At 35.1% G+C, this 26,878-nt stretch overlaps 1 protein-coding gene across 24 annotated transcripts in view; it reads left to right on the forward strand.

Moving 5' to 3' along the window:
• Nucleotides 1-26,878, forward strand: part of ERC1 (ELKS/RAB6-interacting/CAST family member 1) — a 534,848-nt gene that overhangs the window by 252,080 nt on the left and 255,890 nt on the right. For 23 of the 24 annotated variants that reach the window (XR_013364494.1, XR_013364495.1, XR_013364497.1 and 20 more), the window contains one exon: nucleotides 23,182-23,342. Coding sequence is in view for 21 of the 24 variants with exons in the window: in XM_077871590.1 (XP_077727716.1) it covers nucleotides 23,182-23,342 (161 nt within the window). In the remaining 3 variants the exon portion in view is untranslated. Of the gene's footprint in view, nucleotides 1-23,181; nucleotides 23,343-25,202; nucleotides 25,387-26,878 lie in introns of those variants that run through there. The other variant, XM_077871606.1, reaches the window with a different exon arrangement.

Here is a 26,878-nt window from a genome sequence, read left to right on the forward strand (position 1 = left end):
GGAAGATACAGAAAATTTAAGATTAAAAAAAATTTGTGTTTGATCAGCATAATCTTAAATTGGAAATACCTGTTTGGATAGTCATGGTTTTTTTCTCTTAAACACTCAGATGTGCAGGCATGCGCGGGCTCACAGACACACACACAAACACACATTTCCTGTGTCCCAAAAATACCTTAAAAAATTAATTCCAGTTGTAGTGTACCCTCCTAGTGCCCAGGTATGGTATCCAAATACCATTCTGTATTAAAAGGATTTGAGTTCCAAACAGAAGTTACTTTTTTCTTTTGACATAAAGTGAATTCTAGTATACATTTTTTCTTTACAAGTGCTTATTGTGACCAAAGCCTCTGTAGTCTTTATAGCAGCACTACTCAATATAACTTTTACACAGTGGAAATGTTTTATACCTCTTCTGTTCAGTATGGCAGCTCCTAGCCACACATTGCTGTTGAATACTTAAAATGTGTCTAAAACCTCTAAAAACTGAATTTTTACATTTTTTAATGTTAATTAAATTTAAATGACCATCTCTGACTAGTGGCTTCTGTAATGAATACTGTGTTGGATGGATACTTACACATACACATAGAGCAACTACCATTTAGTTTTTCCTCCTGAGCCTGACAGAGTTGTTGTACTGATAAATATAAGGACAAGCACTTTCCTGATGTTGTTGATCCTTTTTTTTTCTTTTTGGAAAAACATCTGCGGTCTAAAAACCTATTTGTCAAAAATAATTATTCCTTTAAGAAATAATGTTGAAAAGACTAGGTTAGTAAAGGACTAGGTCACTTTCAAGAGATATCATAATTGTGTGTGTGTGTGGATTACCCAATGTTCATACAATATCAGATACTTCAGTTAATAGCATGCATGATGGAATTCAAGTAGGAAAAGCAGAAAAATTATAGAAGTGAGAAAGAGGTGTCTGTCCATAGAATATGCCGCCCTAGTGTTGTTAAGAATTTAATGGCTTCGGAGTTACCATTTCTTCCATTACTCTGTTATTCATTCCAAGTAATGCTTATTGAGAGTCTACTATGTGCTAGAAACTGAGAATATATTAGTGAACAAACCAAATATGGTCCCTTTCCTCTTGGTGCTTCTATGCTAGGGAGATTAATCACATGATCACAGACATAAACATATTCTTTAGGATTGTGATACAGGCAAATAAATGGAAGTATAGAATTATAAAAAAAGTATAACAAAGGGAACTTATTTAGAATAAATGGCCAGAGAAGGCATCTCTAAGACATTGATACTTAAATTGACACATGAAAAGTTAATAGGAATGGGTGAGATTTAGAATGCTGAGGAATTTACTTCAGTGGAGAGAGACCACATGTGTGAACACCCTAATAATGGGAAGAGCATGGCACAGTTATGCTATAGAACTAAAAGAAAACTACCAGTTAGTGGAGAATGCTGAGTAGAAGTGAGTTGGTGGCTGAGTGGGTAGGTAGGTGAGTGAGTGAGTGAATAAAGGAATAAAAGAACAGATGGTATGACATGAAACTGGAGAGGTAGGCAGGAACCTGATTATGTAGAATGGTCATATCAGTGATTTTAGATTTTATCTTAATTGTAATGGTTAGCCTTTAAATCATTTTAAGCAGAAGAATGATAAAAATCCATTTTATGTTATAAATTATTCCTGGCAATTATATGAAAAATAAATAGAGGATAAGTAGGGAAAAAATAAATAAACAAGGGCACAATGGGGAGTACCTGTTAGGAAGATCTTGCATAATCCAGGAACATGGTAGAGTGTTGGCAGTTGAGATGGAGAGATTTCTTTGGAGATTTCTTTAGGATTTGCTGATTTTTCCATGTGAAGATCAGGGAGAGGGAGGGGGCAAGGGTGATGGCCATATTTTCTGCCATGAAAGCTAAGTTGTTGTTGGTGGTGTTTATTGAACTATGGGGAAAACTGGAGGAAGAAGAGTTTAGGGTAGGGATTCAGTTATGTGTATATCAATTTTTGGTTACCTTGCCTTCTTTCTCCTGAAGGAGTTGTTACCTAGGGATTTCGATATATGGCTTTAGCTCAGAAATGTGCTGTAAGCTAAAAATATAGACTTCAGTTACTCTCTAATGCACATAAATTGAGAAAGTACCTCTTTACTCTCTATTATTGCTAGAAAATGTGACATACTGAGAGTATATAGCATCTTACTCTTTAATACAATGAAAGGGCTTGAGATATTGACATTTATTGATTACCTATTAACTGCTGGTAATCATGAGAAATACTTAATAGTATTTAATCACTTAAATTATTAGATATAGAAATGTTTCCTAGAGAGAAAAAGAACATCAGGGCTTATTGGGTCCTTTTGCAGAAGAATGAAGAATGGTTTGCATTTATTGAACTTTATGTTCCCTCCCTTTATTCCATTCTCTTGTCTGGATAAATCTTAATTCTCTTTCCATAAAACCTTCTCTTACTTCCTAAGACTGAGTTATATGTCTCTCCCATGTTTCTCAGCAGCATTCTGTACTATTTGTTGGACAACATTGTGTTATTATTACTTATTTACTGTCTGTTACTTTAAGAGAGTATCTCCATCTTCTCTATTAGAATGAAAGCTCCTTGAGGGCAGAGGCTGTATTGTTTACTGTCGTATCCTTAGGACCTACCATCATGTCTGGTACATAGTGGCATTCAGTGAATATTTGTTGAGTGTATGAATTAATAGGGAGTGAATGAATGAAATTTTATTCTGACCTCCTGAATCTTTGCACTCCTGGTAACAGAAGCCTCACTTTATATACTAAACGATGTAAAAGTTCAATGGCAATTTTATGAGATTTATATTAGTTACCAAAAAATATTTTGAGTTATTACAAAAATACTTTGAGTTCTTTTTATTCTTTCTTGCAATTCTTCTTCTTTTTTTAAACATTTTATTTATTTATTTATTCATAGAGACAGAGAGAGAGAGGCAGAAACACAAGCAGAGGGAAAAGCAGGCTCCATGCAGGGAGCCCAATGTGGAACTCGATCCTGGGTCTCTGGGATCACACCCTGGACTGAAGGCGGTGCTAAACTGCTGAGCCATCCAGGCTGCCCCCCTTTTTTTGTTTTTTTTAAGATTTTATTTATTTATTCATGAGAGACTCAGAGAAAGAGCCAGAGACATAGGCAGAGGGAGAAGCAGGCTCCCTGCAGGGACTCAATCTCAGGACCCCAGGATCACTACCTGAGCCAAAGGCAGACACTCAACCCCTGAGCCACGTAGGTGCCCCTGCAGTTCCTCTTCATGAGATTTGATGAAGTACTTTGTCATCTGCCAGAGAAACAAGAAAGATTTCATAATTGTAGATTTAACGAATTAGATATTATTATTTGAAGGCTTATTTTTTTTGTGGTGTAGAGTGTTTGATTTTAGAGCATGGTTAGCTATAATGGAAAAATAAAATTTAGAAATCCTCATTATCCTTGACTAACCCTTATGGTGGGAAGTAAGAAGACTTATGTCTCATGCAGTGAATGCATAGCACTCTATCCCACCTAGCAGATAGTGGGTGCTAGCAAAGAGTGGTGTTATGTATCACCTAGTCTTCAACTCTGAAATAGCAGTAAGCCATGTTATACAAACATGTAAAAATTCAGAACATTCTACAGAACAGATGTGATCAAATTAGGATGAAAATGTTTTTGATCCTACTTTATTTCCTTCCAGTAGGACTGATACTTCTGATCATCATTGGTAAATTTGACTTTAGGTTTTTCAGGATTTGTGTCCCATCTCCTACCTTAAAGCTAGCTAGATTTGTACTATTAAGATTGTTTCCTTGTATACAGTACTCTAATGGGCTATCTATATAGTTTGTAGAAGTTTATCGTTTTTTTCACTATCCTTTTATATCTTAAACCTATTTTTATGTTGGTAGTGATAGGGATTTTTGAGGTGAGCAGTCTAAAAGTAGTAGAAAGACAAGCATGTTTCTCAGAACTATGTGGAATCATTCAGTCTTGGAAGAAAATCCAGTTGTAAATTAGCAGTATAAGCTGTCCTTTTAAAACAGATTACTGATGTCTGCAGAAGTCCATTGTTTTTGGTCAGTGCGAAGATTGAAGGTATTTTGTTCAGAGATACTTCATTTAAAAAAAATAAGTTATTATGAAACATTTTATTGGTAAACACATAGTACATTTTTAATATTCCAAGAGTCTGAAATGGTGACAGTTAAATTCACAATCATTTTCTCTTTGCCATTGTGTAATCATTTCAATATTTAAATCAAGCTCTGTCAAGAGGAACTTAGTTTCATTGTAGACTCTTGTTCTAATGTCAATGAGTTTGAATCTCCTTTGTTATGGTGACTGGTTATGAAATCAGTCACTTGACAGACCCTGAAGTGAGACTGCTGGAAATACGTCATGTCTGTCTTCATGGTGACAGCTGGCTACAAAACAAACCCCACCAGAGCCATTCTGCAATTGACAAGGGACTTCAAAGGCCAACAGGGCTGCCACTTCAAAGAGAATTCTGCCATCTATGGCTTGTTGAAAGAAGAAGTAAATGGCTGTACCCTGCCATAGCAGAAATCTTCATGTTGAGACTTCTTCTTCTTTTGATCTTAGAAAGATGTATGAAATGGGCTTTAAGTTAAAGGAATGATAGATTCTGTAGCAATGGCAACCCGATATTATTCTGCATTTCAATTCACTTATTAATGGAAATTACCCAGATATCTTCAAATAACTGTAGGGCTAAATAAAAACTCAAATGACCCAGAGGATGAATTTTCAAAAGAAGAATTGAAATTTCATGTTAATATTGTAGCCACTTTCACAAATGTGCAGTAAGTCAGATGGTGAATAAAATGGAGTTTTCAGTGTGTTCTTAAAACTCTCCTTTAATTTTTCCTCATAATTTTTATCCCCTTTAGTAGATAGTAGGAATGGCAGACAACTAAAGCCTGTAGGTTCAAGTCCAATTTGCATGGTTTAAACAGACATTTCTCTTTCTCCCCTTTTAGTAACTCTGTACTTGAAATTTAAGCTACCTTACACTGTTTAAAATGTTATTCACCCAGGTATGCTGGATACAATTTTGAAATAATTTCCTCATCATTGTGTTAAACAAAGAAAGGAGCTTAGGGTTTTAATAAAACTCTTCCAATAAAAGATCAAAATACTAACAAGCATCTTGAAGAGTAACAAGTAAAAGGCAGGAACATGAATTCTTTGATTTAGAATACTGACAGCCCTAAAAGATAATCATTTGATGGAGTCATGTGTAGTATACTTGAAAAAGAAGACAGGAAACTTTATAAATAACAGGGCAGTAAAAATACAGAGATTTTATATATGGCATGCAGTGAGAGTAGGGCTCAGCCTGGAATTTAAAATTATTACAAGTCAGTGGCATGACCTTTTTAAAATTACAGTGTTTTCCTTCTCATCATCTATTATAGAAGGATAAAGCTAAGAATCCTTATATTATTTTGTCCCCTGATCTTGGGGGTTTTTTTCCCCCTTAAAATTTCTATGTGTATATATATATCTCTCTTTCTCAAAAGGGCTGACTTTGGCAGAAGCTTTAGGGACTATGACTTCCTCTATAATTTTGCCAGATGGGGTCAGTAGACAACAAGTAAAGAAATTCTGAAGGGGAAACTGGAGCTCCCAAGAAATAACCACATGCGATGGTATGACCAAAAAAACATTTTTTTTTTTAAATCTTTTTACACAAGTGGTTTGTAACAGTAATTCTTAAAGTAAATGCATTTGAGTTTGCCTTAAAAAAAAAAAAGATTTTATTTATTCATGAGAGACACAGAGACAGACAGAGACATAGAGGGAGAAGCAGGCTCCTCACAGGGAGCCCAGTATGGGACTTGATCCCTGCACTGGAGATCACGCACTGAGCCGAGGGCGCTGAGCCACCCAGGCATCCCTGGTTTGCCTTTTTTATTATAGTTTTTTGCTCTTGAAAATTTTTTGATAAAATAGTATATGATTATATTATTATGGAAGTTCAGGAAATATCTATGTTTCTAAATTTTGGCTTGATTTTTCCTTTTCATTCAATAAAAGGACCACATCTGTGTTTTCAAAAGTTATAATCAAATGAAAAATTAACTGCAGTGGAAAAGAAATAAAGCCTTGGCATACCCCAAAACTGAACTACAGAGATGAGTGGCAAAATCTGTAGATACTGGTTTTCTTTCATTCTTTTTTTTTCTTAAGGATTTTATTTATGTATTCATTCATTCATTCATTCATTCATTCATTCATTCGAGAGAGACAGAGACAGAGAGAGGCAGAGACACAGGCAGAGGGAGAAGCAGGCTCCATGCAGGGAGCCCGATGTGAGACTCGATCCTGGGTCTTCAGGATCACGCCCCGGGCTGAAGACGGCGCTTAACAGCTGAGCCACCCGGGCTGCCCAATATTGGTTTTCAAAGTAGACATGTTTTTATACTTCTGACTAAACTGTATAACCACTACTGCACTGGGAAGCACTTTTGGAATCTATGTGGCAGATCTGTAACAGATGATATTTAGTTTGCTTGTAATGAGTTCTCAGGGTGTTTGGCCCTTATTCTATTATCTCCTACTGAGAAGTTTGATAAACCAAGTTACTCACGGTAGAGGCAGTCATCCAAGGTATCGCTGAAGGTGAAGTCATGAGAGTCAGATGGCTTCCCACTGATTTTTATATGCAGTTTATGTTCTCCTTGGCTGCACCTTCCTGGATATTTTCAATAAAACATATTTTCCTAGAGAAATATGCACAGCAGGATTTATCCTACATAACAGATAGTATCTATGTGTGGCATGGCCCATGCTCTATTTTGGCACTCATTTGTCCCTACCTCTTATCTCCACTCTCTTTAATGAATGAATAAAGGGGTAATAAGGGCTAGTGCAGTGAACCAGAAGTTAATGATGTGGCTTCTAGCTCTTCTGTTTACTAGCTATGATTTAGGGTACGGTTCATAATCTTTCTAAGCCTCTGTAGTGGAGTGAACTAAATTATTAGCCCCACAAGTGTTTTAGTGGCCTATTAAGACAAATGTTGAGCTTTGTTATTACTGTGGCCAGAATGATTGTGTATGTACATGTGTGTATGTGTGTGTGTGTACATACACACTTACGGGATGCTTATGAGTTCTCTCTGGTATTCTTGGGTTGCAGATCTTAAATCCTACCCTTTTATTTTTCTTCTTTGACTAATAAATTTTTGATAAGGTCATATAACTGTCATTTCATTTGTTAGTATTTTTTTGGTAACCATTTTCCAGAGGTTATATTGAAATCATGTTTTCTCCACAAAAATGTATCTGCAATAGATGAAATATCACTCTTTTTACTTTTAGGTAACTGACTTTTTTCCAGCAATGCAAATATGAGGGATTAAAAATTTCCATTAAAGTGCCTGTAAACTTACATTGTTGAAAACCTAAGGGAAGAGTATGAAGCTGTTTTATTCAAATTGTTCATTTGATCTTAGAAAAGCAGCTCAAATTCTAATGCTTTGTTCTCTGTAACTTTATGCTAGTCAGGGGATTGCTGTTCTCTGTGATGAAAAGAAATTAATGTTTTTTCCATATGAAATGGCCAAATGATTACAATTACAAAGGAAATTTCTTCTCAAAAGCTGGACAGCTTGTACAACTCTCCTAGCATGTACTTTAGCCTGATGTCTTGACTTCCTAGAGATTCCCACCCTCAAAATTTTTTTTTAGAAGAGAATTTGCTAGAGCTCAAAGTTCAAGGGAAGTCTTGTCTTTCCACCTCTGTTTATATTTCCCTGAATTACTTGTTTGTCACAAACTCTAATGAGATATAAAGAGCTTTCAAACCCAGATGCAGAAGAGTGTAAAATTATGGTTACCACATCTTTGTTACTGATGCTAGAGAAAGAAAATGTGATGTTACTTAGATTATTTCTATCCTTTTCTAGAGAAGAGCCATGGAGTGTATGTGAACCCAGGCAATTACTAAATTTTTGTTTTACTTGATTCTGGTATGAACTGCTTGGTGGCTGAAGTAAGCAAATTATAGGAGATCTTAATCAAGTAACACTCTTCTGAAAAAAGAAACGAACGGGGATCCCTGGGTGGCGCAGTGGTTTAGCGCCTGCCTTTGGCCCAGGGCGCGATCCTGCAGACCCGGGATCGAATCCCACGTCGGGCTCCCGGTGCATGGAGCCTGCTTCTCCCTCTGCCTGTGTCTCTGCCTCTCTCTCTCTGTGTGTGTGACTATCATAAAAAAAAGAAAGAAAGAGAGAGAGAGAGGAAGGAAGGAAGGAAGGAAGGAAGGAAGGAAGGAAGGAAGGAAGGAAGGAAGGAAGGAAGGAAGGAGAAACAAAAAAAACTGGTTTTGAGTGCTTTAATTCAGATTTTTAGTTTTTAGTTTTGATGCTTTGTTACCAAAAAATCACCTAAGTGGAATGGGCAGTGAGAAAAACATTAGCCCTTCCTAAAGATGCTTTCCAGCCTCAGTGACTCAAATGATGAGATTCATAGTAGCAGGAAAACATTTGCTTTGCTTTGAAAATGTGCACCCACATTTTATTGTTGTCTGATTTTTAAAGCCCCGCTTAGGAATGATGAGGCTTTTTTATAGGATTTATCTACCCAAGCCCTCTAGGTTGATAAAGAAAAAAGAAAAATTGAGATGGCTTGATCTTTCCATTGTTTTGTTTCCACTCTTTAAACTTTTGAAAACAATGAAATCTTGCCATTTGCAACAACATGGATGGACCTAGAAGGTATTATGCTGTGTGAAATAAGAGAAAGACAAATACTATATGATTTTACTTATATGTGGAATATAAAAAAAGAACATGATCAAAGAAAACAGGAAGAGACTTATAGAGAACAGACTATTGGTTATTAGAGTAGAGAAGATTTGGGGGATGGGTGAAATAGATGAAGGGGATTAAGAGGTACAAACATCCAGTTATAAAATAAATTAGTCAAAAAAATAAATAAAATAAATTAGTCATGGGGATGTAATATACAGCATATGGAATATGACAGATGGTAACTAGACATATTGTGGGGATCATTTCATAATGTATAAAGATATTAAATCACCATGATGTACACCTCAAACTAAAAGGGTATTGTATATCAATTATAATTCAATTAAAAAAATTTATCTTCAGCTAAAGATTTGTTACCACAGCATAATATTACTAGAAACTTAAAGGCAGTTGCTGATGAAAAAACACAGCCAATCAATGTGCATTTACATTGTAAGACATCTTCTACAAGTCAGTCTTAACTGTAGATTCTTATAAACCATATGCTTTTATAGCAATACCCAACATCATTAAGTGCCCAGTGGGAATGTGAGCTATGAGGGATGGTAAAAACATTTTGTAAATTGCTTACCAGTAGAGCACTTTAATTATTTAAAGTCTCGTTGCTAATTTTATTTACATTCACAAACCTTTGACAATGTTTACTTATTAGGTAAATGGGACACTACTTAAAAGGTCAAGAAATCAGGGCACCTGGGTGGCCCAATCAGTAGAGCATCTGTCTTCAGCTCAGGTTATGATTCCCAGGTCCTGGGATTGAGCCCCATGTCAGGTGCCCTGCTCAGTAGAGCCTGCTTCTCCCTTTTCTCTGTGCTTATGTTCTCTCTTGCTATCTGTGTCTCTCTCAAATAAATAAATTAAAAAGTCAGGAAATCTAATGTGTCTCAAAGTTGAATTGGAGAAATGTGTTTTCTTTGGTTTCTTTGGTTTCTTTCTCAGTGCTATATATATGTGACTCCGACTCATATTTGGGTTCTTCATTAAATCAGGAGGAAAAGAAAGCAGTAGTATCTTACAATTCCTAAGTTGAATATACTGCCGAGTTCCGTGGTATCTGTTAACATTAAGTTACTTCAGGACTGACTTATAATATCTTATTTTCAATAAACAAAACAGTAAATTAAATCAATCCTATCATATAAGTCATATGCATTAAGAAAATAATTATTCTTACTTTGGTAACATCTTTGTTTCGAAGTCATGGTACAATGGGACCAGTGCCCACCCTTTTCAAAGAATCTAGTAGAGTTAATTTTACTGCACTTTTCATTCTAAATTTCATTAGACTTCATCCAGAAAATAAGCCCCCAATCATCTGTACCACATCATTATCCCTATCTGTTCAGTACTTTCTTGGCTCAGAATATTCTCCTTATTCCTTCTACATCTTCCTACTTTGTGATCACAGATTCATTTGTCTTAATCCCCTTTATTTCACCCATATGCCCACCCACCTCTCCTCTGGTAACCATCAGTTGGTTCTCTGTATTGAAGAGTTTGTTTCTTTGTCTCTTTTGTGTTTGTTCATTTTTGTTTGTTTGTTTGTTTCTTGAATTTCACATATTAGTGAAATCATGCCATATTTGAACTTCTCTTTTTCTTCTTGAACAACCTTTCACCTTCTTTGCCTGAAGTATAATTTGGCCTTTCCTTTATGACTTCCAGCAACTCTTTCTGGTGACAAATACAACTTTCTTCTGAACCACAGGGTTAGAGGTGGGACTTTCAGCCTTCTTGTTTTCTTTTATACCTTCAGACTATTAATATATGACATTCTTATGAGAACCCCTACTTCTTCAAGTCTCATGCCATTCAGATAGAGCAATGAAGGTCTTCATTAAAGATTGTTATCCCATTGACTTTAGAATCTGCATGGATTAATTCATTTGTTACCTTGTTCTTTCGGTTTCTTGACCTTTGTCTCCATTGACTTTCTTCATCCCATATTTGGCATTCTAAATTTTGTTGTAATCTAGCCTACCTCCACATTCACTCATTATATTATCTTCCTCTTTAAACACAACTGCAGGGATCCCTGGGTGGCTCAGCGGTTTAGCTCCTGCCTTTGGCCCAGGGCGTGATCCTGGAGTTCCAGGATCAAGTCCCACATCAGGATCCCTGCATGGAGCCTGCTTCTCCCTCTGCCTGTTTCTTTGTCTCTCTTTCTGTGTCTCTGATGAATAAATAAATAAAATCTTAAAAAACACACACACACAACTGCATATTATTTTAGCATTCTTGTTCATTTGAACTATCTTTCCATGTCATTTGAACCTCTTTTTCTCCTTTTGCTTCATCCTAATCCATTAGCCCTGTCTTTCCTTCCCTCTGTAGTCCCTATCTTTGTTTCTCTCTTTGTTCAGCTTAGAATCCTTGTTCCATTATTTTAGTAATTCTAATTTTCACATTCTGAATCCTCTTGCTCCTTTATTTAGTCAGATCCCTTTGGTATCTTCCTATTGTATTTGCAATAAAAGCCCAAATCTCTCATACGGCCTATAAAGATCCTTCTACATCTAGCCCCTTTCTCCCTTTCCTACCACATTTGCATCCTTCTCCTTGTTCTCAGGGCTTGTATCTTTTATCTTCTCACTTTATTTTCCCTCTTTAGGGCTATTATACAAGTCAGAATGCCCCTTTCCTCCCCATCTGCTTCTTACTTTCTTGGGGAAACTCTCCAGGCCCCCAAAACAGATCAAAGCCTCATGTTACTCTCATGGCATTATGTACATTCTACATAGCACTATACACAGTTTATAATTAAATATTTATGAATTTTATTAATGACTATTTTTATATGGACTGAAAGCTCAAGAGCTATAGAGAACTATTTCTGTTTTGTTTCTGTTATATCTTCAGTGCTTACACATAATACCTAGCACAGGGTAGGAATTAATATTTAGGGAGTAGGAGAAAAGGGAGAGAAAGGAAAGATGGAAAGATGCAAAATTGGGATGGGAACACTCCACAGGGTGACTTATTAGATATAATTGTGGAAAGCTGTTGTGGAATACTGACATACTCTAGCAAAGCCACATTAACTCTGAATACAGTGGCGTCTCACTGCCTAGGTTGCAATCCTGATTCTATCCTCTCTAGATATTATGACCTTGAATAAGGCACTTCAACCCTCCAAACCTGTATTGTCTTCTGTAAAAGTGAAATAATAATAATACCTAATATCCAGCCTCATAGGATCGTTTTGAGCATTTAACAAATGATACCTGTAAAGTGCTTTGAACAAAGTATTCAAACAAGGTAAGTTGCTATTGTGTTGTTACTATTGTTATAATAGCTATAGCTATTTTCTATTCATAAAATGCTGTATGATTGGCGTATATCTTGTCAAAGAATTACCATGTGTTGACAAAAATAGCATAATGGGAAAAGAGAATATTTCTAGTATAAATACTAGGATACATGTTTTAGAAATTCCATAAATTTAAATTCTCAGTAGTGTTGTGTGATACCTAAAGGAGTTTGTTGGGAGAGGACAGTAGAAGGTATGTATGTGTGTAAGTACTCACTAATACTTCAAAAATGCTCAACTCAGGAACATGGCAATTTTTTTTAAATTTTGGTAATTATATAACAGAGTGGTTCCTAATCTAGAATTTCTTTGAAATCAAAAGAACTAGTGGACTTCTCAAATGAAAATCTGACTTCTATGATGAATGCTTTACCTCCAGGTAATCTTACCTTTGTACACTTCTTTTTTTTTCTAATCATTTTATTCCTTTGGAGGCTTATGCTTCTTACCCCCCTAAGAAACTGTAACAAGATTTTCCATAAGCATCTTGGCAACTACAAAAAAGTATTTTGTTCTCGATTGGGGAACAGAAGAAGGTGGGAAACTTGAAAACACATTCTTGCCAGCACCTGAAGCACCTAATTGCTTTGCTTTCTTAAGGAAAATGGGTCTGTGGTAAAGTCATAATTTGTTCCTCCTTATTCTGAGTAAAAGTTTATTAGCTTGTGATTTAAGCAAACCATCTGGTCCTGCTGGCAATGCACACTATCAAGCCCTGTGCTTTCTCTTAATATGTTACTGGAGGTAGTTAAGTTGCATACTTGAATCCAGCTCTGGCCTGGGCTTTTTTTGTCTTGAAACATATGTTTCTGAAGATCATACTGTGACCTGGAGCACATTTTTAAATGGTGGAGAATTTCTTCATTGTTTAATGTGTAATATATCTCTTCATTTCTTCTCCTCAACTTTCATTACCTCCATCTCTCAGTGACTATACCTAAAATTGTAATAACTGCTGTGTGGTAGGCATGTGATGGAATAGATTATCCAAATGGAGATAGTTGGATGTGTTTGCTGGGGTTGTAGAAAAGTAACAGAGTATTTCAGTTTGACCTTGAAACTGTTTCCCTGGCTAGAGCCCAAGCACAAATGAGATCGTTATTTGGAAATCCTGGCCTGTGGTACCATTCTAGCCTTAAATACAAAAAGGCTTTAAAACTTACTTGGGGGATCCCTGGGTGGCGCAGCGCTTTGGCGCCTGCCTTTGGCCCAGGGCGCGATCCTGGAGACCCGGGATCGAATCCCACGTCAGGCTCCCGGTGCATGGAGCCTGCTTCTCACTCTGCCTATATCTCTGCCTCTCTCTCTCTCTCTCTCTCTCTCTCTCTCTCTCTCTGTGACTATCATAAATAAATAAAAATTTAAAAAAAATTAAAATTAAAAAAATAAAACTTATTTGGTTGTATGTATAATCTGAGGTAGGAATACCTTGAGTATCTGGCACTAAAATGGATGGAAAAATAAAGCAATTGTGAAGAAAATTAAATTTTACTAACAGCAAAATCCTGTAAGTAGAAGTATAGAATGAAAGTTAAAACATGTCTGTCAACACAGAAGACTAGATGTTAGGAAAATAATTTCCACAGAAACAATTGAAGAGTGTTAATGAAATATGTATCATAAGTTGGAAAGAAAATAAATTATCAGGAGATGAATAGACAGGGAATTCAAATATAGGTACTTAATGAGCTGTTAAACTTGAACAGTAGCTGTTAAACTTGAACATCTTAGAAGAAAAAAGGTCCATGGCAGCCCAAGATGGAGAATCTAATGGACAACCAACTTCCCCAACCTTTTTATTTTATTTATTTATTATTATTATTTTTAATGGAGCTCAACACAAGGCCTGGACTCATGATCAAGCCCCTGAGCTGAGATCAAGAGTCTGATGCTTAATGAACAGAACCACCCAGGCACCCCTTCTCACCCTATTTAAAAGAGACTCACAATGCCCAAAATTGGTCCTTTGAAAAATTAAGAAAATTGACTGGCCTTTGGTCATACTAAAAAAAAAAAAGTCGTCACAGTGAACAATGTTTGAAGCGATACAGGACTTATAACTACAAGTCCTATAAGTATTAAAAAGATACAAGAATGGGATCCCTGGGTGGCGCAGCGGTTTGGCGCCTGCCTTTGGCCCAGGGCGCGATCCTGGAGACCCGGGATCGAATCCCACATCGGGCTCCCGGTGCATGGAGCCTGCTTCTCCCTCTGCCTGTGTCTCTGCCTCTCTCTCTCTCTCTGTAACTATCATAAATAAATAAAAAAAAAATTAAAAAAAAAAAAAAAGATACAAGAATATTTTGCCAGTACATATCAAATATAGACTAAATGAGCAAATGCAAAAAAAAAAAATTTAACAGTACTAGCTAAATCTGAAAAAGAAAACTTGAAAAAAATTTTGTCAGTAATAATTTTTTTCCTACAGATTTCAAGCCTAGAGAGTTACAATGGTGATTTTGTAATAAATGTAAAAGGAACAAATAATCTTAGTCTTACAGAAACAATTCCAGAAAGTAAAAAAGAGGAAATAATCACCAACATATTTTATAAGATAAGCATAACTTCATATCAAAACTTGAAAAGTTGTGGTACCTGGGTGGCTTAGCAGTTGAGCGTCTACCTTTGGCTCAGATCGTGATCCTGGGGTCTTGGGATCAGGTCCCATATCAGGCTCCCTACAGGGAGCCTGCTTCTCCCTCCATCTATGTCTCTGTGTCTTTGATGAATAAACAAATAAAATCTTTAAAAAAAAACAAAACTTGACAAAGTTAATACAGGAAAGGTAAAATTTAGGTCTATCTCAACCATGAACATAAATGCAAAAATTCCTAAATAAAATATTGCCAATTTAAAGTTAGTGTGTATGCGGGATCCCTAGATGGCTTAGCAGCCTTCACTGCCTTCAGCCCAGGGCGTGATCCTGGAGTCCGGAGATCGAATCCCATGTCAGGCTCCCTGCATGGAGCCTGCTTCTCCCTCTGCCTATGTCTCTGCCCCCCCCCCCCCGCCCCCCAATGAATAAATGACTAAAAAATAAATAAATAAATAAATAAAGTTAGCGTATATGAAAGAGAAAAATAAGCATGAAGACATTTGTTTTTGGCCTATTCCAGGAGTCAAGATTGATGTCTTTAAGAAATTCATTACTATAGTCTGCAACATTAAAAGGTAGTAGGGAAAAATTCTTTTTAAATGATAGGGAAAAAGTCATATCATCTCAATAAATGTAGAAACTTTAATTTTTTTAATTGGCAAGAAGGAATTTTTTTTGAAGTTTTTATTTAAATTACGGTTAATTAACTACAGTGTAATATTAGTTTCAGGTGTATAATATAATGATTCAACACCGATACATCACCTACTGAGCCCCATCTCCCCCCAACCCCTACCCTATTCGGTAACCCATCAGTTTGTTCTCTGTAGTTAAGAGGCTCTTTCCTGGTTTTCCTCTCTCTCTCTTTTTTTTTCCCCCTTTGCTTGCTTGTTTTTTTTTTCCTTAAATTCTGCATATGAGTGAAACCACATGTCTTTCTCTATTTTACTCAGCATAATACTCTCTAGCTCTATCCATTTAGCTGCAAATGGCAAGATTTCATTCTTTTTTATGATTGAATAATCTGTTGTGTGCACATGTGTCTGTGTATGTTTATACACATGTATACACACACCACATCTTCTTAATCCGTTCATCAGTTGGTGGACACTTGGGCTCTTTCTATAATTTAATTTGGCTATTGTAGATAATGCTGCTATAAACATTGGGGTTCATGTGTCCCTTTGAATTAGTATTTTTGTATTATTTGGGTAAATATCTAGTAGTGCAGTTGCTGGATCATCTATTTTTAACTTTTTTAAGAAACTCCATACTGTTTTCCAGAATGGCTGCACCAGTTTGCATTCCCACCAGTAGTACAAGAGGTTTCCCCTTTGTCCACATCCTTGCCAACACCAGTTTCTTGTATACTGATTTTTACCATTCTAAGAGATGTAAGGTGATATGTCATTGTAATTTTGAATTGCCTTTCCTTTATGATAAGTGATGAATAGAATCTTTTCATGTGTCTGTTGGCCATCTATATGTCTTTTTAAAAAAATTTTTTAAAGATTTTTTATTTATTCATGAGAGACACAGAGAGAAAGGCAGAGGCATAGGCAGAGGGAGAAGCAGGCTCCCTGTGGGGAGCCCAATGCGGGACTCAATCCCATGACCCTGAGATCCTGACCTGAGCCAAAGGCAGCTGCTCAACCGCTGAGCCACCCAGGCATCCCCATCTATATGTCTTCTTTGGGACAATATCTAAGAAGGAAATTTCCTTATCCTGATAAAGAATATCTATTAAAAATTATACTACTTGTGCACCTAGGTGGTGAAGTCATTTGAGCATCTGATTCTTGGCTTTCACTCAGGTCGTGATCTCAGGGTCAGGAGATTGAGACTCACATCAGTCTCCATGTTTAGCATGGAATCTGTTTGAGATTCTCTCTTCCTCGCCCCTCCCAGTCAGGCTTGCTCTCTCTCAAATAAACACATAAATCTTTTTTTAAAAAGTTATACTACTTACAGATAAAACTGTTAAAGCAATTCTTTTAGGATGAAAAATAAAATAGAATACATGCTGTCATTATTTCTGTTCAACATTGTGGTAGACTGAAGCAGTGCAGACTATGGTAGACTTAGTAAATATTTTTTGCAAAAATTCAAAAATAGCAAAGATGCTTTTGAAAAGAGAAGATTTGTTCTACTAGATATAAAGCTATAACAATTAAGACAGTGTAGTTTTTTAAGAATAGGCAAACTAGTGGATTATAATAGAAAGCACAGACACTTACCCATGCTTATGAAGATACTTGATGAATGTCAAAGGTTAGGATAGAATGGATTTTTAATAAATTATACTGAGATATTGGATGTTCTTCTGGGGAAAAATGAAATTGGCTCCCTACCTCACACGATACACAAAAAAGCAATTCCAGGTAGTTAAAGATCAGATGTCAAACACAATACTTAACAAACTCTTAGATAGCTTTTCAGTCAGGTATTATAACAACTACAAAATATCAGTAAACTGTGATGGTTAATTTTATGTGTCAACTTCCCTGGCCACAGGGTGCCCAGATACTTGGTCAGACTTTATTTTAGGTGTTTTTGTGAGGGTGTTTTGGATGAGATTAACATTTAAATCAATGAGATTAACATTTGAATCAATCACATTGCTTTCTGTAAGGTGAGTGGCCCTCATCCTGTTCATTTCAGGCTTTCCAGTCAGTTGATTCCTCTTCCCTGACTATAAGAGTAAATCCTGACTGTGTTTGAAGTGGGATGTTGGCTTTTGCCTGCTTTTGGATTCTAACTGGAATACTGGCTCTTCCTGAGTCTTGAGTCGGCCAATCTTTGGACCAGAACTTCACTATTGCCTCTCTTGGGTCTTGAACATGCCCATTCAGTTTACAGGCCTTGGCACCTGTCAGATTCCATAATCACATGAGCCAGCTACTTATATAAAACACACACACACCAAAAAAAAAAAAAAACACACACACACACATATATGAAACATATATGTATTTTATAATCTATATTGTGCATTATATATTATATATAGTTTCTTATAAAATGTACATTTAACATATGTAATATGTTTTATATGTTAATATAATTGCTATATGAGGTTATATTAATATAATTAGTTGTATTAATTTAACAGTATTATATATTTGTTATTTATTGGTTAGGTTTCCCGAGAGAAACAAAACCAATTGGGTATATATTGAATACAGTGTGTATGTGTGTGCTATGTGTTTGCATATACATGCGTATACAGGTATACCTTGGAGACCTTGCCAGTTTGGTTCCAGACCACTACAATAAATCGAATATGGCGATAAAGTGAGTCAAATGAATTTTTTGGTTTCCGTGTGTGTGTGTGTTATGTTTACACTATATTGTAGTTTATTAGGTGTGCAATAGCATTATGTCTAAAAAAAACAGTGTACATGCCTTAATTAAAAAATATTTTATTGCTAAAAAATGCTGACTAGCATCTGAGCTTTCAGCAAGTTGTAATATTTTTGCTGGTGGAGATTCTTCCATGTTGATGGCTGTGACTGGTCTGGGTTGTGGTTGCTGAAAGTGGGGGTGGCTGTGACAATTTCTTCTGTGTGTGTGTTTTCTAACAAGTATTTAAGACCTCTATTAATAGGTGCTTGCCGTTTGTTGACTTTTTAAAAAAAAAATCAAGTTGTAAACTTTTATTCCAAATAAAAATGAGGCTTTTAAAAATCTCAACTTGACGAGATATGAAAAAATTTAAAGACCTTTCAAGGTGTATTAAGAAAAAGGAGGCTTCTTTTAAAACATATTTATTGTTACTAAAAAGATATGTCTTTAAAAAAAAAAAGATATGTCTTTAGCCAAAAGTAATAAAAACCCCATGTTCCATAAATAGTGAGTCTTTATAGGGATTACATTAAACCTGTAGATCACTTTGGACTTTCAATCTGTGAAGATGATGTTTTGCCATTTATTTAAATCTTTGTTAATTTCTTTCAGTAATCTTACAATTTTTTAGTATACATGTTATGTATTTTTTAAATTAAATTTATACCTAGCTATTTCTTTATTTTTGATGCTATTTTAAATGGAATTATTTTCTTAGTTTCATTTTTGGAATGTGCTTTGCTTGTGTATTGACAGTTGATTTTGTATATTGACCTTATATCATGCAACCTTTGTATACTTGTTGATTATAATTTTTTTAGTAGATTTCTTAGCGTTTTTCACTATATAAAATCATGTCATTTTCAATTAGATAAAGTTTTGTCTTCCTTTCCAGTGTGGATACCTTTTAACTTTTTGTATATTCTAATTTTCCTGGCTATTGCTTCTGGTACAATATTAAGTAAACATGGTGAGAAGGGACATTCTAATCTTGTTCTTGGTGCTGGTCTTAGAAGGAAAGTATTCCATCTTTCATCATTAAAGATTATATTAGCTGTGGGTTTTTCATAAATGCCCTTTATAACGTTGAGAACATTTTTCTTTTTCTCTACTTTCTTGACTGTTTCTATCATGAAAGGTTGTTGGAAATATATTTTTATGTATTAAACAAACCTTGCAGTCTTAGGATAAATCTCAATTTTTTAATCTCCCTCTGTTTGATTTTCTAGTATTTATTTGTTCCTATAATCAGAAGGAATATTCCTGTATAATTTCCTTTTTTTCTTTCTCGTGATATATTTTTTCTGGTTTTGTTATCAGGCTTTCTGCATTGTGATCCTTGTTTGCCACGATTCCCATTTCTCTTGCTTTCTGGCATAAATTGTTCAAAGTTCATCTTTTGTACATTTCTTCCCCTACATCTGGAATCAGCTCTGTTTTTAAGAAGCCCATTCACTTTAGTAGGAAACTATAATCTGGGTGCTGAGGTGCTCAAAGTTGTTGTCTCTCATTGCTTTTAACTCCTATGTAGTGAGTATGTAGGTGATGTTTTCCTTTTGGTTCTTGAATATATACATAGGGTAGGCCCTTTTTTTACATGCACGAAAAATCATAATGTTGGATGAAATAAGGTCAGAAGATTCCATTTATACAATGTTCATAAACTGATAGAATGAAAGTTATTTATTTTGGAATATATGTATCAAAGGCAAAAACAAAGAAGTGGAAGGAAGGGTTTAAGTAACAAATTTAGAATGGTGATGACCTATCAAGGTGTACTGAGGGCATACAATTGGATAATTGCACTCAAAAAGCTTATGGTTAGTGAGTATATAGATGTGTGGATTGTTCTTGGTTCTGGAATATATACATATTCCTTTTATATATATGTACTATTTCACAGTGCTTATTTATGAAATTTAAAAGTATGTATAATAGGAAGCATTGTGAAATTATCTTTCCTACAATTTGTAAGTAGACTTTAATTTCTGGTCTTGGGCTTCTGGATGCAGTTGAGCATCTGACTTTTGGTTTTGGCTCAGGTCATGATCTCAGGGTTATGAGATCAAGCCCTGTGTTGGGCTCAGTGCTCAGCAGGGAGTCTACTAGAGATTCTCTCTCTCTCCCTCTGCTCCTCCTTTTCTTTTGCATGCTGTCTCTTCCCCTCCCTCTAAAAATAAATAATCCTTAAAAAATAGATTATTTCTGATCGTTTGCTGAGTAGACCAAAAGTGCCTTCCTACCATGCCTATTAAAGTCCTTCTGCAATTTATAGTGCTTAGTTGAATATCCATTTTGATAAAAATGAATTTTGACCATTATACTATATTTATTCAGTTGTATTTATATTGTAGATCTAAATGTGAAATGAGTTATTAAATAAAAGATTTAGAAGAATAGGATATTTCCATGACTTTGTGGTAGACAAAAAAATTTTCTTATCTAGTATACAAGAAGCTCTAATCATAAAAGAAATAGAAATGAAAAAACTAGTTAGCCCACTAAAATTAATAAAAGCTTCCCTAGTTTTTAACTTAAAAAATTAAAATGTGGATGGATCTTGAAGGTATCATGCTAAGTGAAAGAAGTTAAGAGAAAGACGAATAATGTATGATGTTACTTATATATGGAATCTAAGACAAAACAAAACAAATAAAAACTCATAGAAAAAGAGATCAATCTTATTACCAGACGTAAGGGGTGGGTCATGTGGGATTTGGAGGAAGGTGGTCAAAAAGTACAAACTTCCAGTTACAAGATAAGTAGTAGGCAACTGTAGTAGTAGGCAACCGTAACAATAGTGCTCTGTGGTATAGGAATGTTGTTAAGAGAGCATATCCTAAGATTTGCCATCAAAAGAAGGAAATCGGGTTTTTCTCTTCATTCTTTTTATTGTGTTTGTGGGAGAAGATGCATGTTAGCTGACCCTATGGTAGTAATCATTTCACAATATGTGTAACTCTAACTATTGTACTGTACACCTTAAAATTACACAGTAATGTATGTCAGTTATTTCTTGGTAAAACTAGAAAAAAAAATTTTTCATTCCTATTGTCGAAAGTGCCTTCAGTAAATTTTGTTATTTTCACACAGTCTATACAGTTAAGAGAATTGTAGAACTATAATTATACCCAACAAGGCTCTCACGGATATAACACTGAGTGAAGAAAAGCTGTACTTCAAATTATATACTATGTAATTCCATTTGTACGAAGTTAAATAGGAGAAACTAATGTAGAATGCTAGAGTAATGTGTAACTCTTCATCTGGGAAGGGGATTTGAGATGCGTTTCTTGGGGACTTTAATGTTTCATTTATTGGTCTGTGTTCTCATTACATTGGTGTGTTCAACTTAGGGAAAATTATTTAAGTGGCACATTTATCATTTGTGTATTTTTCTGTGTTTATGTTGTATTTCAATAAAACATTCACCAAAAATTTTAGATGTATACATGTATATATAAAGTGGGCTTCCTTTTGTTGTAGAAAAAGGAGGAATAAGTTATTTATACATGCTTGCTTAAGTATGTATAGAATATGAAATAATAAATAAATAAATAAATAAATAAATAAATATCTATGTTATGTAAGAAACTGATACCATAACTTGCTTGAGGTAGTGAAAAAAAAGTTGGGAGGGAGATTTTTTTTTGAGATTTAAGATGAGTTCATAAAAGATGGGCATAATCCCATATTCTATTAGAGCTTTTATAAATGATGCTGTCCATTACTGATTTCGTGTTATAACAGCATACCTTGGTATATCATTTCAACTTAGTTTTAAATAAGATTTTACATGAATTAAACTGATTAAAATGGAATCATACTTATTTGCAGTTTTCGAAGGGGTGGGTAGTGATACATGTTTAATAAGTAAAGCTTGTAAATATGTGAATACATATCCAAGGAGAGCTGTATAATAATATATACTCTCATAGCAGTGTTCTCACAGCTATTAACGGAGAACATTAACTGGATCACTTCTGAAAAGATACACAAAGTAAAGTGATTTAGGTGCCAAAACACTAAATGTATCTGTTTATTATCAGTGTTTAACAGCTGTTCCCAATCAACATGGAAGCTTTGGTTAGGTCTAAGGTGCTAACATTCTGGGATCTATTAACAACTCTGATTTTTGTTCTATTGCATTTTTGTTTCTAAATTGTTCTCAGTTTTAGTATCATACAGATTGGTTTTATTTATGTAGAAGTCATTGAATGGCAAATCCCTCGTCTCTTCCTCTGAAAAAGCTTGTTGTCACCAAAATTACCTTTTGGCAAGCAGCAACCTGATGTAAGCTCTTGTGAAAGGTTCAGTTGGCTGGTTGATTACCTGGTTCAGATTGGTTTTGGTATTAACACATTTTTGCCAACATATATTTTGCTTCAGAATTAAAATGAATATGTTTATTTAAGTAATTCTAGTTTGAACACCACCTAGAATAAGTGGAAGTGACTGATGAAGTACATACTGTGTTCTCTTCGTTCCTTGTGTTTTTGAGTTCTGTTTCCTTTCCCTCAGAATTTTTTTCAAGTCTTTTCTCTCTCCTCTCTATGAGGTCATGTTAACTCTACCTACCTGGCTTTAGAACAAGAAACTATCTGATTGAATTTTAGCTGTTTTCTCCAAAAAAAATTCTTTTTAATGGTGTAAACAGAAAAATCTTTGGATGAATGAAAATTACTTCTTTGTGTTTATGTTGAATGTTATTAGTCAAGTTTATGTTTTTTATTTCCTAAAATCCTTATAGAGATATTTACTATGATTTTGTTCCTTATGTTTTTATGTGTGTTATGTTGTTATTTCCATGGAAATTTGTCAACCATTTCCAAATAAATTCTCTAAAAGGGGCAGACTATAGCAAAGTGTGACTTCTTGAACTGATGCCCTTCATGCACTTGTGTTTATCAACAAGGAAATGAAGTTCTTTTTGGCATAACCTGAGAAGAATTATAGTGGTGGGAAGGCCATTTTATTTCTTTATCTGGTGTATTGTCTTGATATATATGTTTGATCCAGCAAGAGTACAGGATTTTTGATGTGTGTATGCGCTTTTAATCTTTGCCCATTACCTAGCTCCTCTGTCTTTAATTGATCAAAATGCTCAGTTTTTCTCTTTTCTATACTTATCATAGGTGGAGGAATTACTGATGGCCATGGAGAAAGTAAAGCAAGAACTGGAGTCCATGAAAGCAAAGCTGTCCTCCACTCAACAGTCTCTAGCAGAAAAGGAAACTCATTTGACCAATCTTCGGGCAGAGAGAAGGAAACACTTAGAGGAAGTTCTGGAGATGAAGTAAGTGTTTATAATCTTATTTTTTAAGCATGTGCTTAGTAGTAAATCTTTTTCTCATTGTTTTTATCATCTGACCCAGTTTATTATCACCAAAACATTTAGCTTAATTTTAATGCAGATTTGTATTTCTCACTCCTTAGAACAAATTCTGGTCAAATAGAATTATTTTTGCCTCTTTATTGAATTTTGAAATCCAAGTGAGGGAGAGTTTGTGTGAGTCTGTGTGTGTGTGTGTGTGTGTGTATAACTATATCCAATTGCATCTCTGAAATTTTTAAAATCTTATGGAAAGTTCAGCCATATTGTTGAGCTTAGTGAGGGACATGACTGTTGGTCCTGAGACCGTGTGATAGCGAGGCACTTTTTTTAAAGCATTTTTTCTTATAAACACTTCAAAGGTATGCAAAAGTAGAGAGAGTAGTATAATGAGACCCTATGTACATATTCCCCATATGTAACAATTAATGTTTTGCTACACTCTCTAGTCAGTTTTTACAAATTGTCAATATTAGTAGAAGCTTGCTGTACATCATTTTCCCACTAGTCCCACATCTTGTAGCTCCCTGAGATAATCTGTTGTGAGCATATGCAGGTCAGCTAGTCCATAATAGATGCTGCTTTTTCTTTATTGTGGTACCATGCCCAGCTCTCACCCCTACATAATTATCCTGCCTCAGGTTTTATGAAGACAGATTTATCCTGGGATAGCTCAGTGACCCTTTAGCAGTTATCTATATTTTTGTTGTCTTTTCTTCAGTTTCAGAAGAAATATTCTCTCTCCATCATAAGGCTAGCTTCTGATCTCTACCACATATTTGAAGCACAGGTCCTCTTCTCTGCAATCTTCATCTGTTAGTTTTCTCTCATATAATCTCTGCTCACTTTCTATTAGTTTCTTCTCTGCATAAATACTGAGTCTCTCTGACTTAGAATAACCAGACTTCTCAGCTCAGGTAGTGCTTCAGGCTAACATCACCTTTTCTTTTCTACTGCTTTGAACTATCAATAAATGTTGAGTTCCCAGATTACAGACTAGAAGAGGATCTTGCCATGATACCTTAGTGTGAGTTGTTTTCATGGCACATGTGATATCCTGACAGCTACCTAAGAACAGAGGAAGGAAGCAGTTGTTGAGTTGTCACCTGCATGTATAGATTATTAGGCCACAGTGCAAGGTTAAGAGATTCTAACCTTTTGGAAAAGCATTACAGATGATCTACTCTTGGAAGTGATGAGTATGTGAAGCCAGAAATAAATTTATATGCTGGAAAAATAGGGAGAAATTAGTGTTCTGAGTATCATCAGGATAAAATTTGTTAATATGTGCAGTTAGTGAAAGAGGTGTAAGACAAGTTTTTTGTCACTGGTAGGTGAAATTAAAAGCTTGATATTTTGGAAATGGAGTAGTAGAGTTAACTTTTGAGTGATAAAGCAAAATTATTTGAATGGGAGAGGTCTGGGAACCATTCCTAAAACACGGTAGGGGACAGAGCTGAGAAGCAAATTAAATCAGAGCCCAGAGGATTTAAGAAAATGGAAGAAGGATGGATATCATGTTGTGGAAAATAAAGTATCCCCATGTGATGTTCTGAAGCAGAAACAGGCCTCCCTCACTAAAGTCACAGTATTGATAAGTTTTGTTTTGTTTTCTCCATGCACCAATATTTTGATTTTTACCTGTCACATCTTTCCTGCTAAGTACAAGTATCTGTGTATAACAGAATAGTGCTGTATTTGTGTGGGAATTTTCCTTTATCATTAGAACTTTGGGAAGATATGGAAGAAGTTTTAAACGAATGCTTGACTTCAAGCCATGGAAAGGGAGTTGTGTGTAATTGTTTTTCCTTTTTGGTATCACAGTGCGACACTCTATTGGGACTTCCCTTTCCAACCAGGTCAGAGATTACATTTCTGAAGACTACTACAATTAGCAAAACTATTTTTGGTGACATCAAGCACTCACACAAGGCATGGGATAAATTATTCAAGTATGTAAGAGAAATTTGTAAGTAGTGTAGAAATTTAGTAAATAAACATTAAACGAAAGTTTTAGAAATAAAGTGCTAAAATCTGGCTCTGATAGATGACCTTGTCTCTCAAATCACTTTCTTCAGTTGCTCAAAATATATTCTGTGGCACCATGATGTTCTTAGTTCTATTTTTCACAAGTTTTATGTCATACAGATTTAGCAACATAAAGTTTTAAAAGTAGTCCTTGCTTTAATTTCCTTTTAAATTTCCCCTTGTTCCTGTCTTTCAGTTTCGTATCTTAGTAAAGTGGTCATTTAATACCTTTCTTTTAATAAGTTATCTCAGCACTTTAGAAATAATCCTCTACCTAGATAATCTGTTGAGAGAGTGGTCGTTCTTTAACTGGCCCTCTCTGTTTGCACTGCCCTGTAGGCCAACCCACATGGCACTACCAAGTCAAGGAAGGAACAGTTTTTACCTTATTTTTACCTCTGGAACAGTGAATTAAATTCCCTGTTTTTTAAAAAATGTAGATTTCCAAAGTATGCCATACAAATAAAAAAGTAATGATTCATAAAACCTCCATTGAAAACCGTAACCTAAACTTAATTATACACAAAATACTATGAATGATATATTGTGGGTTCTAATACAATCCCTTTCGATTCCTTTTCACTATGAAACTGAACAAGAGAATAGTCTTTCTTCTGCTATATTCTGTACCTATTTTCCATAGGTTGAGCAAGTTCTATGAAAATCATAGTTTCATAAAAATTTTTATTAAGCATGAAAAATGAGTCTTTTTATTCATAGTGCCAACATAGGGTGAGCTGGCATTGGAGTGTGAATGCAAGACAGTGGAGAATGAACCAGCTATTCTAGAAATTGTACTACTCAAACTCATGACCTGAATTGATACTTAAAATTTACTATGGTTATTATAACTGTCCTCAGTTGGGGGTTCTCAATTTCTACAGTTTGCTCAGAATTCACTTCATTCTTTTGTTAATTTGTAAGGGTTTATTCCTTCCAACTAGTTGTATGTGATACCTGCCTCTAGTTACTTATGACAATTAGTAGGAACATACTTCCTGGAATAAAAGAGCCTGAATCTGAATTTATTAGCTCTGTGACTTCAGCAAGTTCTTTAACCACTCTCTGCCTCAGTCTGCTCATTTTTAAAATAGTAATAATTATTTCTGCTTCATAGAATTTTCATGACAATAAAATAAATTACAATGGAAAAAGATATTATCTTTCTTTTGGATATTGACTGTGACGACCAGATTCTTCACTCTAATCATGGCAGAACCTGCCATATTTTAAATGTTTACATTGTTTAATTATGGATAATTGAATAAGTAAAAGGAATTTTTCATTTTAACCAGATAATTTGAAATGTTGAAGAAATATGGGAGGAATGCACTCTGCAAGAGAAATGAAACATGCATATTTAAAGAATCTAGAATAAGAAAAGTCTCCCCGAGGAAAAGGCAGAACTGACCTATATATCTAAAAAATACAGACTTTGTTTTAGCAAAGCACTGGAATAGTCTAGTTTTCTG

This window comes from Canis aureus, chromosome 25, assembly GCF_053574225.1.
Source record: "Canis aureus isolate CA01 chromosome 25, VMU_Caureus_v.1.0, whole genome shotgun sequence".
NCBI classification, from domain to species: Eukaryota; Metazoa; Chordata; class Mammalia; order Carnivora; family Canidae; genus Canis; species Canis aureus.